Source organism: Oncorhynchus gorbuscha, linkage group LG16 (genome assembly GCF_021184085.1).
Source record: "Oncorhynchus gorbuscha isolate QuinsamMale2020 ecotype Even-year linkage group LG16, OgorEven_v1.0, whole genome shotgun sequence".
In the NCBI taxonomy this organism is placed as follows: Eukaryota; Metazoa; Chordata; class Actinopteri; order Salmoniformes; family Salmonidae; genus Oncorhynchus; species Oncorhynchus gorbuscha.
The window spans coordinates 31,441,178-31,458,566 of NC_060188.1; the positions used below are offsets into that span (position 1 = coordinate 31,441,178).

Sequence of the window (17,389 nt, forward strand, 5' to 3'; positions counted from 1 at the left end):
AATTAAGCTGTGTAATCACAAGGTATGTTAGCTATTTAGTAAACATTGTAGCCTGTTTGAGTGTTAGTGCATTCTGTGTTATTGCCATTATGGTTGAAACATAATTTTGTTACATTGTATATTGAATCATCTTTACAACGTTACCCACTTAACACTATCTTTGCCCATAAAAGTCTCTTGGGTCAGGCGTCATGATAATGCATTACTGGCGATAAAGCAGTGTTACACACAATTCATTGGAGCAACACGGAAGGCAAAGTTATCCCCTCGACAGTCTTTTGGTGGAGGCATATGCAGGCTCTGAAGGTATTATGCTGCGAGTGGTTGTTAGCCAGTCATAGGCCCTAGAAGTGTGTCTAAACCTTTACTCATCTGGTTGTGTGTCTTATCTGTGTGCTTCATGATAGGAACCATAGCAGGGATATGAACAAGGCTGTTTCTCAGCTATGGCATTGAGCCTGATGTGTCCACATCGACAGGAAAACCTCCAGGGAAGTGAATTGGTAAAAGAAATGGGCAAACACATATAGTGTCAGCAGTAAGTGACTATAACATAACTAACACAAATCATGCTGCCATTCAATCAATCACTGCATCCCAGCTGCACTTCTAACTCAAATGTCATGCCTTTACAACACACACACACACACAACATTATGTAAATTTAGAGCGGCCTCCGCGTCTGGCATATGCTGCTCTGTGGTGGCTACGCTCGGTGATCCCACTTTCCCGTCATGCCTCCCTCCATATGCTCTGCCTTGTCCATTTTTGTTTTTCTCGATGTTCTGTGATGTCTTACCGAACACCTGGGCCTTGTCCGTTGGTATGGAAACAAGGGAACAAAGGGTTCACTAAAATCACAACTTGTTCTATCTCATTCCGCTGGTCTCTAAGCCTAGCCATGTCGCAGCATCAAGCCATTTTATACGTTGATTAGTGCCGTGTCATATAGCACAAGTATTCAGCAGCACCCATTTAGTACGAAGCTCTGTCTTTGAGTCTGGATGAGGTAGGAGCATACATTTTTGTGAGCATGGAACATTTCTGGGATCTTTTATTTCAGCTCATAAAACATGGGACCAACACTTTACATGTGGCGTTTATATTTCAATTCAGTGTGTGTATATATACAGTTGATGTCGGAAGTTTACATAGACTTAGGTTGGAGTCATTAAAACTTGTTTTTCAACCACTTCACAAATTTCCTGTTAAACAAACTATAGTTTTGGCAAGTTGGTTAGGACATCTACTATGTGCATGTTCCAACAATTGTTTACAGACAGATTATTTCACATATATAATTCACTGTATCACAATTCCAGTGGGTCAGAAGTTTACATATAACCCAAACCGGCTGCGCGCATGCGCCATCGCATAGTGCGCCATCATGCATAAATGTATTTGATTCCCCCTACACCAAACGCGATCACGACATGCAGGTTAAAATATCAAAACAAACTCTGAACCAATGACATTATTTTGGGGACAGGTCGAAAAGCATTAAACATATATGGCAATTTATCTAGTTAGCTTGCACTTGCTAGCTAATTTGTCCTATTTAGCTAGCTTGCTGTTGCTAGTTAATTTGTCCTGGGATATAAACATTAGGTTGTTATTGTACCTGACATGCACAAGGTCCTCTACTCCGACAATTAAACCACACATAAAACAGTCAACAAAATTGTTTCTAGTCATCTCTGCTCCTTCCAGGTCTTTTCATCTTTGAACTTATATGGTGATTGGCATCTAAACTTTCATTGTATTACTACACTGACCGGCAACACAGTTCGTTATTCAATCACCCATGTGGGTATAACCAATAAGGAGATGGCACGTGGGTACCTGCTTCTATAAACCAATGAGGAGATAGGAGAGGCAGGACTTGCAGCGCGATCTGCATCAGAAATAGCAATGACTTCTATTTTAGCCCTTGGCAAGTCAGACGCTCATTGACACGCGCGAGCAGTGTGGGTGCAATAATTGAATAACATAGATGCCTAAATTTATTTTGCAACGCACGTGACGCGAGTGGTGTGGTAAGCATGTAAGTTGACTATGACTTTAAACAGCTTGGAAAATTCTAGGAATCACACAATGCAGGGCACCGCCATTCATTAGTCACCTCTAATGGTGGTACCCCCTCAAGGTCAAAAGCACTCAGTTGTATGCCTGCACCTTTATTTCAGAAGGCAATGCATCTTCTATGCATGGCCTTACTTTTTGTGAGTGAATGAGTAATTACATTATATGGCCCAATGAAACTCCAACACGCTTTGTGAAATGGAGTGCAGTACTTTTAACTGATGAATGGCTGGGTGGAATGAATCGGTGTCCTATTCCCTCTGGGGATCTCTTCTTAATCTTACTCAACCAGGCTTTCAGCAGACATTTCGTTGATGGATGACCCATGTTCTCTCTTGAGACCCCTACTGCCACTCTCCCCCTTGATTCCTTTGACCCCTGCAACCACCCCACCACTCCCTCCTTGGCCCTTCCCTCCTCTCAGAGCAGAACCCAAGGAGTGACCCAGTCTGCCTGCCTCTCAGGGCCATTGCAGAGTCCTTTTGAGGTTTGTTTGTGTGAGTCTTCAAACTCCCCTCTCCTCAGTCCTCTTCTCTCTCCAGCTTTCCTTTATGCCATTGCTTCCTCCTCAGTCTGGCTGGGATCCTGCTCTGCTTAACAGACGGGCACTGTTCAGAGCTCCTCATGGCAAGAGGACCCAGAGAGGACCACCTGTACCAACCAATCAGCTCTGTGTTTTCTAGAGCCATGCCCCAGATCACGTCCCTGCCCTGGGCTAGCTTTAGTGAAGGAAAGGCAGCAGCTTGGCCCCTCTGGTGGAGGGGGGCTACAGAAAGGAAGGAGCAGAGGCAGGAAAGGGATGGTGAAGAATAAGAAGTTAAAGCACAGCTCCACCAAGGAGCGGTCTGGCTTCTATGAGGAAGTCCGCACTTTACAGGTCCATATATACTGAACACAAATATAAACACACCTGACAGGTGTGGCATATCAAGAAGCTGATGAAACAGCATGATCATTACTCTGGTGCACCTTGTGCTGGGGACAATAAAAGGCCACTCTAACATGTGCAGTTTTGTCACACAACACAGATAATGTCATGTTAACTTCTCTACCATAGGGATGTCCATGATAGCAGTGACAAGTTTCAAGTTCATAGACTACTATGGAGTGGATTTACAGTGGTTTAAATGGACATGTAAAATCAGATTTTTTTTTATTGGTCTGTAACTCTTTTGGCCAATCCCTTAGCTTTTTTTTCTCAAACTATGTTAAGCCGTGTACGATTTAGACTCATTTGGTCATATGATTCATGAGAGGAAGATTTTTTTCAATCATATTTTTGCTAGTGTATGCGCTAATAAGTATCTAATGGTATAGTGTGGCCATCTTTGAATGCATCAGCGTTATTTTCTCAATCTCTTTAGGGACTATTGTGATGAGTCCAAAGACCAACTTTGGAGTGAATCTGACTTTTACTCTATGAGAAGACAAATGTTTTCTGATTATTTGAAGCATTAGCGCTACATAGTCCCAAAATGTTTTTTTTTTTTAAGATATCAATGCCAAACTTAATTGTTCATCATGTTAATGTCTTTGATCACGTAAAAACTCTCAGGTTGAAGTGGATTTACAAAGGATTTACACTGAACACAAATATAAATGCAACATGCAACAATTTCTAAGATTTTACTGAGTTACAGTTCATATAAGAAATCAGTCAATTGAAATAAATTCATTAAGCCCCTAACACGCTGTCATACGCGTTGATCCAGAGCATCCCAAACATGTTCAATGGGTGGCATACTCTGGTGAGTAAGAACTGGGATATTTTCAGTTTCGAGGAATTGTGTACAGATCCTTGCGACGTGGGCGTCCGTTATCATGCTGAAACATGAAGCGATGGCGGTTGAATGGCACAAAAGTACGCCTCGGGACCTCGTCACAGTAACTCTGTGCATTCAAATTGCCATTAATAAAATGCAACCGTGTTTGTTGTCCGCAGCTTATGCCTGCCACCGCCACAATGGGGCACTCTGTTCACAACGTTGACATCAGCAAACCACTCGCCCACACAACGCCATACACCCAACGCCATCTGCCCGGAACAGTTTAAACTGTGATTAATCCGTGAAGAGCACTTTTCTCCAGCGTGCCAGTGACCATCGAAGGTCAGAATTTGCCAACTGAAGTCGGTTACGTCGCCGAACTGCATCAGGTCAAGACCCTGGTGTGGACAACGAGCACGCAGATGAGCTTCCCAGGTGTTCTGCGGTTGTGAGGCTAGTTGGGACATACTGGTAAATTCTCGAAAACTAAGTTGGATGCAGTTTATGGTAGAGAAATTAACATTAAATTCTCTGGCAACAGCTCTGGTGGACATTCATGCAGTCAGTATGCCAATTGCACGCGCTCTCAATTTGAGACATCTGTGCACCGGTGTAATGATCATGCTGTTTAATCAGATTCTTGATATGCCACACCTGTCAGGTGGATGGATTATCTTGGCAAAGTTGATATGCTCACTAACAGGGATGTAAATAAATTTGTGCACAACATTTTAGAGAAATACATTTTTTGTGCGTATGGAACATTTCTGGTATATGTTATTTCAGCTGGGACCAACACTTTACATGTTGCATTAATATTTTTGTTCACTATAAATGGACACACAAAATCAGATTTCTTGATTTATCAATAACTCAGCCATATCTTAACCAAGCTTTTCTCAAATTATGTTAAAAGATGTACCATGGGCCTACATACCTGAATGTTGTGTTATTTGCACTTATGGTTCATGAGAAGAAGTTCCACGATGGAGGAAAATCTATCCTGAAAGACCTAATGGGTCCAGCTCAGTTAATCCCTACCATTGTGACAATGAGTCGTCATAATGCTGCATCAAATGTACATGATCCTAGGGGCATTGGCAAACAAAATGTAAGTAACTTCATTTATGTGCCCCTAATTGCACCGAATACTTCTGTTTATCCTACAGCTATTGTATGCAGTAATCATGAGCCTATGATCCAGAGTTACTGTTAGCATGAGGTGGTGTGCCCTAGTAGGAAGACCACTTTGTGCAGCTCACCCTGCACTACCAGCTCCAATGTAAATAACACGAGTAAGTCTACTTCTGATAAACTTACCAGTAAAGCATTAAAAACAATCAAGCAACCCAGAAAAGTGCTCAAAATAGCCCATAGTAACATAAGCAGCCTGAGAAAAAAGGCCCATGAAGTCAAGAACTTGCTTGTAACAGATGACATTGATATTCTGACTATCTTTGAGACTCACTTAGATAATACCTTTGATGATACAGTCGTAGCAATAAATGGTTATAACATCTACCGAAAAGACAGAAATGCCAACGGAGGCGGTGTTGCGGTCTATAGTCAGAACCACATTCCTGTTTAGCTTAGAGACAATCTAATGTTAAATACTGTTGAAGTAATATGGCTACAGGTTCATCTGCCTCACCGAAAGCCCATTCTTGTGGGAAGCTGCTATAGACCAAGTGCTAACAGTCAGTATCTGGATAATATGTGTGAAATGCTTGATAATGTATGTGATATCAAAAGAGAAGTATATTTTCTGGGTGATTTAAATGTTGACTGGCTATCATCAAGCTGCCCACTCAAGAAACTGTAACCAGTGCCTGCAACCTGGATCAGGTTGTCAGTCAACCTACCAGGGTAGTTACAAACAGCACAGGAATGAAATCATCAACATGTATTGATCACATCTTTACTAATGCTGAAGAAATTTGCTTTAAAATGGTATCCAAATCCATAGAATGTAGTATTCACAATATAATAGCCATATCTAGGAAAACCAAAGTTCCAAAGGCTGGGCCAAATATAAGAGGTCACACAATAAGTTTTGTAGTGATTCATATGTTGATGATGTAAAGAATATTTGCTGGTCTGTGATGTGTAATGAGGAGCAACCAAATGCGGCACTTGACACATTTATGAAATTGCTTATTCCAGTTACTAATAAGCATGCAACCATTTAAGAAAATGACTATTAAAATTGTTAAATACCCTTGGCTAGATGAGGAATTGACTAATAATATGGTTGAGAGGGATGAGACAAAAGGTATGGCAAACAAGTCTGAAAGCCCAACTTCCAAAAAATCATGTGACTTAATAAACTATACTTTGAAAGAGATAAATTATATAAAGAATGACAGTAAAAAGCTTTGGGGCACCTTAAATTACATTTTGGGGGGGGGGGGGGGACTCGGCTCCATCATTCATTGAATCAGATGGCTCATCACAAAGCCCACTGATATTGCCAACTGCTTTAATGACATTTTCATTGGCAAGATAAGCCAACTCTGCAGCTGACGCTACACATCCAAGTATATCGGACCAAATTATGAAAGACAAGAATTGTACTTTTGAATTCCGTAAAGTCAGTGTAGAAGAGGTTAAATAATTATTGTTGCCTATCAACAATGACAAGCCACAGGCTCTGACAATCTGGATGGGAAATTACTGAGGATAATAGCAGATGATATTGCCACATCTTCAATTTAAGCCTACTAGAAAGTGTGTGACCTCAAGACTGAAGAGAAGCTAAAGTCATTCCGCTACCCAAGAATGGTAAAGCCCCCTTTACTGACTCAAATAGCCGATCAAACAGCCGGTTACCAACCCTTAGTAATCTCCTGGGAAAAAAATGGACCAGATACAATGCTATTTCACAGTAAACAAATTGAATACAGACTTTCAGCATGCTTATATAGGGAAGGACACTCAACAAGCACAGCACTTACACAAATGACTGATGATTGGCTGAGAGAAATTCATGATAAAATTATTTGTAGGGGCTGTCTTGTTGGACTTCAGTGCAGCTTATGACATTATCGATCATAGTTTGTTGCTGGAAAACGTATGTGTTATGGCTTTAATGTGGACAAATAGTTACTTGTCTAACAGAACACAGGCGGTGTTCTTTAATGGAACCCTCTCAAACATAATCGAGGTAGAAACAGGAATTCCCCAGGATAGATCTTTAAGCCCCTTGCCCTTTTAAAATGTTTACTAACGACATGCCACTGACTTTGAGTAAAGCCAGAGTATCTATGTATGAGGATGACTCAACACTATACACACTATATACAAAGGGAGGGAGGGGAGAGAGAGAGAGAGAGAAAGGGAGGGAGGGGGAGAGAGAGGGAGGGAGAGGGGGGAGAGAGGGGGGGAGAGGGGAGGGAGGGAGGGAGAGGGAGAGAAAGGGAGGGAGGGGGAGAGAGGGGCGGGGGAGAGAGAGGGAGGGAGAGGAGAGGGAGAGAGAAAGGGAGGGAGGGGAGAGAGAGGGAGGGAGGGAGGGGGAGGGGGAGGGAGAGAAAGGGAGAGAAAGGGAGGGAGAGAAAGGGAGGGAGGGAGGGGGAGGGGGAGGGGGAGGGGGAGGGAGGGAAAGAAAGGGAGGGGGAGAGGGTAGGAGAGAGAGAGGGAGGGGGAGAGAGAGAGAGGGGGGGAGAGGGGGAGGGAGGGGGAGAGAGGGAAGGAGATACTACAATACAGCCGGCCTGGGGTGTTCAGTATAGTATAGACCCTCTGCATGGACATGCTCGCCTGGCTGTCTGCACAGATCAGGCCCCATGGTCACCAAATACTAATCATATTAGACAAGTGGCACCGTTACGAGGGGCCAGTGTATTTTTAGGCCTCTTTTTTTCCCCTTGTGGCAAGCCGAATCAAACTGGGAGAATGGGATTATAGTATGACAGGCAGGTAGACTGTTGTCCAACCTGCAGGGTTAGTCTCTATTGTCTTACTATAGACCAGCAAATCCTGCTAGCCGTCACAATCCCTGAATGCTGCTACTGTATGTGTGCTGGTTGTCATTTCAATTTGAGGGTTGGATTGATCCCGTGGTTAGGTTCTGTATAATCTGAATAAATTATACATAAATAATTTAGTCTCTCTAAAACTGTTTTGTGGGGAGGAAATATTGTTATTCTATTATTACTAGTATTATAAACAGTACTATCTATATTCCATGAAAACTGTCTACAACTCTTCACTTTGTATTATCCCATTTCATAGGCCAATATGATTGCCACATCAATGCCGTAAACCTTATACTGCTTGTTCAGTTGCACCCCCCAATCTCACAGACTCCTTCTCTCTCTCTCCCCTCCTTCCCCCACTTTCTCTCCTCTCTCACCCCTTCCCCCTCCAGGAGTCAAAAACCAGCCATGGATACAGCTCCAGAGGAAAGCAGTGACTCTGGCCCTCAACTCTACCAACCCAGAGCTCTCTGCTGTGCTGACCTCCGCACAGAGTCAGTATGAGATAGGAGGTTTCCCCTACCCATTGGGCCTGGAGAGCAATGCCACCGGTGAGAAATAGAGGGAGGGGGTGGAGGGTGGTTTGGGACAGTGGAAGAAGAGAGGGAGGGAGGGGGGGGGGGGGGCAGGAGGATTGAAAAGGAGAAGGAAGGTGGGAAACAGGAGATGAGATAGGAAGAGAAGGATGGATGGAGGGGAATAAATGGGTAAAAGACAAAATGCAGAATTGCTCAAGTGGAAAATCCAGAGATTTTGACCAAAAATAGATTTCTGTCAAAAACTCCAAAATTATGAGGAATGATGGCAGGAAACCATGGGAGAAGTATGATTACATAGTATTATGTCTGAGTGTCATGAATGATGAGAAGCCCAATGCATAGTGTCTGTTGGAAAGACTTTTCTGACAAGTGTAAACCAGGTCAACCATGATGATGATGATGCCTTAGAATGGTGAACAAACTGTAAAATGCTGAGGGTGAATATTGTGATGTTTGCATGGTGATGGTAGTGTTGGCGTTATTTGGGTTGAGAGGCGTGGTAGCGAGCCTTGTTTGGGATTCTCTACTGTCGGGTTCCCCACCACACTGGTGTTTGGTCTAAAGACCTTTGCGTCGTCTCTCCCCAGGGGCGAACAGTAGCTGGGTGGGCCTGACTGCGGTGGCGGCGGTCAATGCCCAGCTCTTCAGTCGTAACGGGACCCGTGTTCAGGTGTGGGACCCCGTCCATATCTGCATCCCCCTGCCCTTAGACACACCCCTGCAGACAGCCACCAGTGTCCCCGTGTGGAGGTACGACGACAAGACAGGTAAAGGGAACCACCCACCATCATAGCTGACCAATACCGAGAGCCCTCCATGTACAAGTGTCATCAATCTGTTTGATAGAGTGCTGTCAGTTGAAAATGGTTTCCCTAAAAAAAAAACGTCCTTGTATACAGAAACATCCTCGTACATACTTTAGCCAGTTTCATTTGTTCATCAACATTGGGCTTACTACTATACTCAAATACATACATAAAAATGCCTGTCAATAAAAAAAACTGCCATTGATAGTAAGCCACCGTCTGTCGGAACACAAATCTAAGGCATATAAATGGCAGTGGTCTGAGCTTGGAACGGGGTGAATAAGAGGAACCTCCAGTCCATCTGCGCTAACTGTGGATGCCTGGACTCCCAGCTGGTCACAGGTAGCCTGGTTCAACCAGACCGAACGCTGTGCCCAGCAGTGTTTTCCTCAGTTCAGTGTGGTTTACCCAGGCTAGCTGATCCTGTCTCACATGGGTTAATCCTCTTCCGCGCTGCTTCTCAGTGCCTAAAACATCGCAGTTCACTTGGCTGACAGTACTGTTATACAACTGCTGTGCATGCTTTCATAGGGAGGAGCCACACAATGCTCTCCATCTCTTTCTCTCTCTTACACATCTCCCTCTTTCTCACTCTCTCTCACACACACAAACACACTCTTTCTCCCGTTCATTCTGTTTCTCACTCTCTCTTTCTCTCACATACACACTCTCCCTGCCTCTCTCTTGCTCTGCATCTGCCTCCCTCTCTCTCCCTCTTGCTTTCTCTCTCTTTTGAATTTTTTATTTAAATGTAACCTTTATTTAACTAGGCAAGTCAGTTAAGAACAAATTCTTATTTACAATGACGTCCTACCCCGGCCAACGTTGTGCGCTGCCCTATGGGACTCCCAATCACGTCCGGATGTGATACGGCCTGGAATCAAACCAGGGACTGTAGTGACGCCTCTTGCACTGAGATGCAGTGCCTTAGACCGCTGCTTCACTCAGGAGCCTCCTTTTTCTCTCTCACGCACACACTCTCTCTGCCTCTCTCTCTTTCTCTCTCTCTCATACACTCACTTTCCTCCGTTGCTTTATGCAGTGGTGTAAAGTACTTATGTAAAAAATACTACTTAAGTAGTTTTTTGGGGTATCTGTACTTTACTTTTATATATATTTGTTTTACTACTTTTACTTCTTTACATTCCTTAGGAAAATATTGTACTTTTTACTCCATACATTTTCCCTGACACCCAAAAGTACTAGTTACATTTTATGAATGCTTAGCAGGACAGGAAAATAGTCAAATTCACACACTTATCAACCGAACATCCCTGGTCATCCCTACTGCCTCTGATCTGGCACACTCACTAAACACACATGCTTTGTTTGTAAATTATGTCTGAATGTTGGAGTGTGCCCGTGGCTTTCCGTAATTACAAAAAAACAAGAAAATGGTTCCATCTTCTCTGCTTAATATAAGGAATTTGAAATGATTGATACTTTTACTTTTGATACTTAAGTATATTTTAAACCAAGTACTTTTAGACTTTTATTCAAGTAGAATTTTACTGGGTGACTTTTACTTTTACTTGAGTTATTTTCTATTAAGGTATCTTTACTTTTACTCAAGTATGATAGTTGGGTACTTTTTCCACCGCTGGCTTTATGGAACCGATGCCTAAAAACTCCAGACCAGGGTTGTTTCTTGTCCTGACAACCGGTCCGGACGTCCCATGGCAGCCATTGTTCCAGTGTGTCTGAACCGGAACATGCAGATCACTGCAGCTCTCATTGACATGCCTGGCATTTCCCTACCGAGATTCACATTACCATAACTATGCTGAAGAAACCCTGGTAAACACTTCCTATGACTGTCCTCTTCATTACGCAGTATGGATTTAGTCATAGATGTTTATGAGCAGTTATTAGTGCCTATGTTGTGCATTATTATGCATGATTCGTAGCTCAGGCGTTCTAAATGTGCTTATAATGCATTATGAAGAGGGTATTCATCGGAAGTGTTACCAAAGCCACGGGCCTATTTCTACAGATCTCCATGATAACCTCAACTTCTTGGAAGTTGGATGTCAAGGATGGGACAGTACACAATGGACTGAGAAGAGCAAGTCTAATGAATAAAAAGTAATAACCAACCAGACACTTGCCCTGTCTGGATATGTCTTCCCAAGGGTAGATGATGAAGCACTTATCTGGCAGGCTCCATTTGGATTCCCGGGGTCCTTCCATGATTGTATCTTCAATATGCATGCACAACTCGGAACTATCGCATTTAGAAATCATGGACATGCACTGATCGGCAGATCCCAATGATGCACAACAGATGGGTGTGTCATTCCGATACCATAGTTGTGGGTTCAATGTGCAGCAAACATGAGAACAGGCTTTGTGTGAACATCCCTTTTTTAACACCCTGTGGGAAAACTGCAGCTGAAGAGTGTTGTTGTCCTGAAGCCTGATGATGTGATTAGGCCTGTTATGTAGTTCCAGGAGGCATGGGACAGAGGAGGCAATGTTCCTCACCTCTCTGGTCCTATGTTGCCATGGTGACGTGTTATGAGATGCAAACAGAGACACAGATGGACGGAGGAGGGAGGGAGGAGAGGTTTTGAAGGGTTATTGTTTTTGAGTAGAGGAGAAAGGGGACAACAAAGCTGTGGTGGAAGGAGAGATTTTGGATAGTGGGATGAGCTGGTCTGTTGGAGTTAGCTGTAGGCTATTGCTCACATCCTGTCAGGGTGGCTAAGATGACTGAGGATGAATGGTTGTGAGTGCTGTCCCTAACGTTCAGTGTTGGGACAAAACAGGTTACTGCCAATTGACTAGGCACCCCCCACTAACAACAATCTCTCACTCTCGAGCTCCATTAAGTGGCTTATATTGTGGGTATTTGTGGGTGTTGAATTTAGTAGTTTGCTCAAATTCGATGCGTGCAAATGTTTTACTCTGTACCGTAGCTGATAGTAAATGGAAACCAAAGCTTTACATTAAAACCCAAAAGAACAATATAGCACAGGATTTAAGCAAACTGATCAGTCAAACAGAGCGTTGCAGCGTTAGGTTCATGCATTATTTAACTGTATGGGTTTTTATTCAACCGTCCACTAAGTGGGAGGCCCAGAGCTCATATCTCATTATCTGCATTGACGAACGAACAGTTAGCTAGGTGGTGAGAGGCTTACTGATTATAATGTGGACACCAGGGTGGATGTGTTGTTTAACCGTGTCATCTCTAAAGGGGTCACCTCTAATTCCACCATACACACACACACACACACACACACACACACACACACACACACACACACACACACACACACACCACACACACACACACACACACACACACACACACCCCCTGCTCTGGGGATGTGGGCTTTTGCTTAAGAGGGGAGAGTGCCCCCCACTGACCCTCATGTAGTACTGCAGCAAGTGGTGTCCTACATTATGTCTCGAGTGCTCTATACAGTATTTCACTATATATTGTATACATAAAAGCGGGTTCACTTCTGGAGAACAGCGCGTAGGTATAAGGAATTCTTTTTTTCCGTCATGGTTTAGTTTACGTCCAACGAAGTCACGTTCTTTCCCTGAGTTATCCTGAGTTTTCCCTGACCTATGCAGAAGCAGTAAACCTGAAAGTTTCTACTCAAAACAAATCAAGTAACATCGCAGGTTCACCCAATGTCAACAAGTACTAGACAGGTAGAATCCCACACTGAATCCCACACAGAGCAATAAAATAAACTCCCATGGAGCTTTAAGATCAGTGTTGAGTAGAGAAATGGGCCTCTAGTCTAGTATGCCCAGGGGGTCCTCTAGATTTATGAGTTACTGTAAGTCTGGATGCCTGGGCCTCTCTTCCAGAGTTAGGTTTTACACCAGATTTCTCTCTCACACACACACACACACTCCACTCCTCCAGTGTGCCAGGTTACACTTGCAAGACTTTGTGCTAAGGCTTTAAATCCACAATGTGTTTTGTAGATGTTTGGGGCAGAAGGGGAGGTTTGGGAAACCTGCCAGGAGCACTCGGAATACTCTAGCAAATAGAATCAGGTGCTGCCATGGAAGCCTTTAGTTGGTGGGTACTGTAGTGTACTGTGCCACTGTGACAGATCTATCAAGGAAGAGCTAAATGGGTTGTAATGCCAGGCTGCTGAATGTCAGTCTACATTGAGACTGAGAGGAAATTAGATTTTAGAGTGAAACATGGAGAAGATGAATATTCATTGGACGTGGGTGGATGGCCAGAGTGAGCTGCTGCTGAAGAGAGAAATGGATTTGTTTCGGACTGAATCACACGTTTGTGTGTATGTGGGTGTGCGTGCGTGCAGTCTGTGCATATCCATTTGCACATATGCATGACACTTGAGTACAAGATAAAATGCAGTGTGATGATGAGTCAAAAAAGTTTAATCAAAGTTGAACATGACCCTTTCGTCAGGCGGGAGGAAAACTCTTTCTCTCTCTCTGTCCATGATGACCCCTCCCATGTGATCTCCTCCCATCCTCCTCCTTCAAGGCGTCTTTAAAAGGGAAAGGAGGAGGAAGAAGGACGACACAGTGTTTCTTGTTCCATATAGCTCAGGAGACTCTAAATCAGAGGCGCCATTATCTCTCCAGACTCAGCTGTGTGTCTGTGTTTGTTTTGGAGACTGATCACATGCATGCACACACTCTGTCAGGGGGTTGTGGGGGGTGGCTTGGAAATCCCCCTGCCTTATACTGAGGAGATAAACAAAAGCCCCTACTACTGTTCATCAGTGTGCATGGCGACCCCTAGTGGTCGACATACAGAACTACATCCATGGTCGAGCACTTCCGAGATAAGTGATCTGGCATGACACACATTCACACTTCAATTCACTCTCACCTCCCTTTTACCCTACTTTAGAGGATTGTTGAGTGTGTTTCTATTCACACCACTTAGGTTGTGTTAATTAGAGCTTGGCTCAATATGTAGCCTAGAAGTCCTATGTTGACTTCTCAGGTGGTTCGATGTTTGAGGTTGTGGATGCCAGATCGTCTATTAATGTCTAAAAATAGATGTACTGTAGCCATTGGGCAGTAAAGCTGGCCGAATGGATTTTCAGGCCTCCGTCTGTATTCACAAAGCGTCAGTAGAAGTGCTGATCTAGGATCAGTTTTGACTTTTAGATCATAATGAATAAGATGACCTGATCCTAGATGAGCACTTTTAATTAATACAGGCCCTGGTTGTATTGCTGCTGTGATGACAAAGGCAATATATTCACAGACTTCGCTTGCCTGGGGTATTAGCACTAAAAGAGTCCAACAAATGTTTGTAGTCTAAACAGATGATATTGATCTAATAGTTATTTAAGCTAATAGTTGTATTGCTTATTCGAATTGAAAGGCAATATTATGTTTATTTTTTTCAAATATGTTATTAATCATAAGCTATGACATTTTTATTTTAGACCACTGTTTGCATTCTCCCCTACAATGTGTTAAAATCATTCAGGACACTTGCATAAGTAAATCAAATCAAATCAAATGTTATTTGTCACATACACATGGTTAGCAGATGTTAACGCGAGTGTAGCGAAATGCTTGTGCTTCTAGTTCCGACAATGCAGTAATAACTAACAAGTAATCTAACTAACAATTCCAAAACTACAGTCTTATACACACAAGTGTAAGGGGATAAAGAATATGTACATAAAGATATATGAATGAGTGATGGTAGAGAGCGGCATAGGCAAGATACAGTAGATGGTATTGAGTACAGTATATACATATGAGAAGTATGTAAACAAAGTGGCATAGTTTAAAGTGGCTAGTGATACATATATTACATAAAGATGCAGTAGATGATATAGAGTACAGTATATACGTATACATATGAGATGAATAATGTAGGGTATGTAAACATTATATTAGGTAGCATTGTTTAAAGTGCCTAGTGATATATTTTACATAATTTCCCATCAATTCCCATTATTAAAGTGGCTGGAGTTGAGTCAGTGTGTTGGCAGCAGCCACTCAATGTTAGTGGTGGCTGTTTAATAGTCTGATGGCCTTGAGATAGAAGCTGTTTTTCAGTCTCTCGGTCCCAGCTTTGATGCACCTGTACTGACCTCGCCTTCTGGATGATAGCGGGGTGAACAGGCAGTGGCTCGGGTGGTTGTTGTCCTTGATGATCTTTATGGCCTTCCTGTAACATCGGGTAACCTAACATGTAGGCCTAATCATAACCTGCTTCTGTGTTTGTTTTCTGCAAAGTGAAAATGCTAACGAGAATGACAGAAATTAAAACTATTTTAGGAGCGGGAGGATGATGTAGAAGGTGACCTTGGGTGTACTGTGGGCAGAGGTCTCCCTGTCAAGACGCATTAAGCTACTGAATCCTGACCCTCTCCTCAGGGCACCTGGCATCATGGGAAATGGTTCTTCTCTTCTTCTTTTCTCTTTTTTTTGTGACCAAGTTTTTATTTCTTCTCTTTTTATATATTTTTTTCCCCCCTCGCCCCTCTTTTGTTATTGTGGTTATGGTCGGAAAGCATCTCCCTGGACTCAAAGCTGTCTTCCTTCCCTGGATCACGTTATTCGCTCATCATTTGTGTATGTTCTGTACAGACGAGCTACGCATCACTGGATATGAATGCATAACACCGCTGGCCTTACAATGTGAAGTAATAGATTCACAGCACACGTTTAGTTCAGTACAGTAACTGTGGAGCTGTTCCATCTGCTCACTCCAGGATTACAAAGAATATACTGTGTACAGCGGGGAGAACAAGTATTTGATACACTGACGATTTTGCAGGTTTTCCTACTTGCAAAGCACATAGAGATCTGTACATTTTTTATCATAGGTACACTTCGATTGTGAGAGACGGAATCTAAAACAAAAATCCAGAAAATCACATTGTATGATTTTTAAGTAATTAATTAGCATTTTATTGCATGACATAAGTATTTGATCACCTACCAACCAGTAAGAATTCAGTTTTTTCCTTAAGAATCCCTCCTGTTCTCCACTCATTACCTGTATTAACTGCACCTGTTTAAACTTGTTAGCTGTATAAAAGACAACGGTCCACACACACAATCAAACATACTCCAACCTCTCCACAATGGCCAAGACCAGAGAGCTGTGTAAGGACATCAGGGATACATTTTAGACCTGCACAAGGCTAGGATGGGCTACAGGACAATAGGCAAGCAGCTTGGTGAGAAGGCAACAACTGTTGGCGCAATTATTAGAAAATGGAAGAAGTTCAAGATCATCAGTCAATCATCCTGGGTCTGGGGCTCCATGCAAGATCACACCTCGTGGGGCATCAATGATCATGAGGAAGGTGAGGGATCAGCCCACAACTACACGGCAGGACCTGGTCAATGACCTGAAGAGAGCTGGGACCACAGTCTCAAAGAAAACCATTAGTAACACACTACGCCATCATGGATTAAAATCCTGCAGCGCACGCAAGGTCCCCCTGCTCAAGCCAGCGCATGTCCAGGCCTGTCTGAAGTTTGCCAATGACCATCTGGATGATCCAGAGAAGGAATGGGAGAAGGTCATGTGGTCTGAGACAAAAATAGAGCTTTTTGGTCTAAACTCCACTCGCCATGTTTGGAGGAAGAAGGATGAGTACAGCCCCAAGAACACCATCCCAACCGTGAAGCCAACAAGTTCCTTCCCTCAGTAAGAGCATTGAAGATGGGTCGTGGCTGGGTATTCCAGCATGACAACGACCCGAAACACACAGCCAGGGCAACTAAGGAGTGGCTCCATAAGAAGCATCTCAAGGTCCTGGAGTGGCCTAGCCAGTCTCCAGACCTGAACCCAATAGAAAATCTTTGGAGGGAGCTGAAAGTCCGTTTTGCCCAGCAACAGCCCCGAAACCTGAAGGATCTGGAGAAGGTCTGTATTTTATGTCATGGAATAAAATGCAAACTAATTAATATAAAATCATACAATTCTGGATTTTTGGATTCTGTCTCTCACAGTTGAAGTGTACCTATGATAAAAAAAATTACAGACCTCTACATGCTTTGTAAGTAGGAAAACCTGCAAAATCGGCAGTGTATCAAATACTTGTCCTCCCCACTGTATATGTGATTATCCTTGAAATTGTTGTGTACAGGGATTATGAGCATGCTTTGGGGAAAAAAGAAATTGGAAATCAGTATTGTTAGTGCAGAGCAGGGATACTCACGCAAATACACTGCTCAAAAAAATAAAGGGAACTGAAATAACACATCCTAGAAAAAAATTATCAATGGAAATC

General features: G+C 43.1%; 1 protein-coding gene across 1 annotated transcript in view; it reads left to right on the forward strand.

The window, feature by feature from the left end:
• The window catches only part of LOC123998837 (protein FAM171A2-like), a 69,071-nt gene that overhangs the window by 41,556 nt on the left and 10,126 nt on the right, over positions 1–17,389 (forward strand). Inside the window, exons 4-5 of the mRNA XM_046304034.1 lie at positions 8,215–8,373; positions 8,949–9,128. Of these exons, the coding sequence (XP_046159990.1) occupies positions 8,215–8,373; positions 8,949–9,128 (339 nt within the window). The remainder of the gene's footprint in view (positions 1–8,214; positions 8,374–8,948; positions 9,129–17,389) is intronic.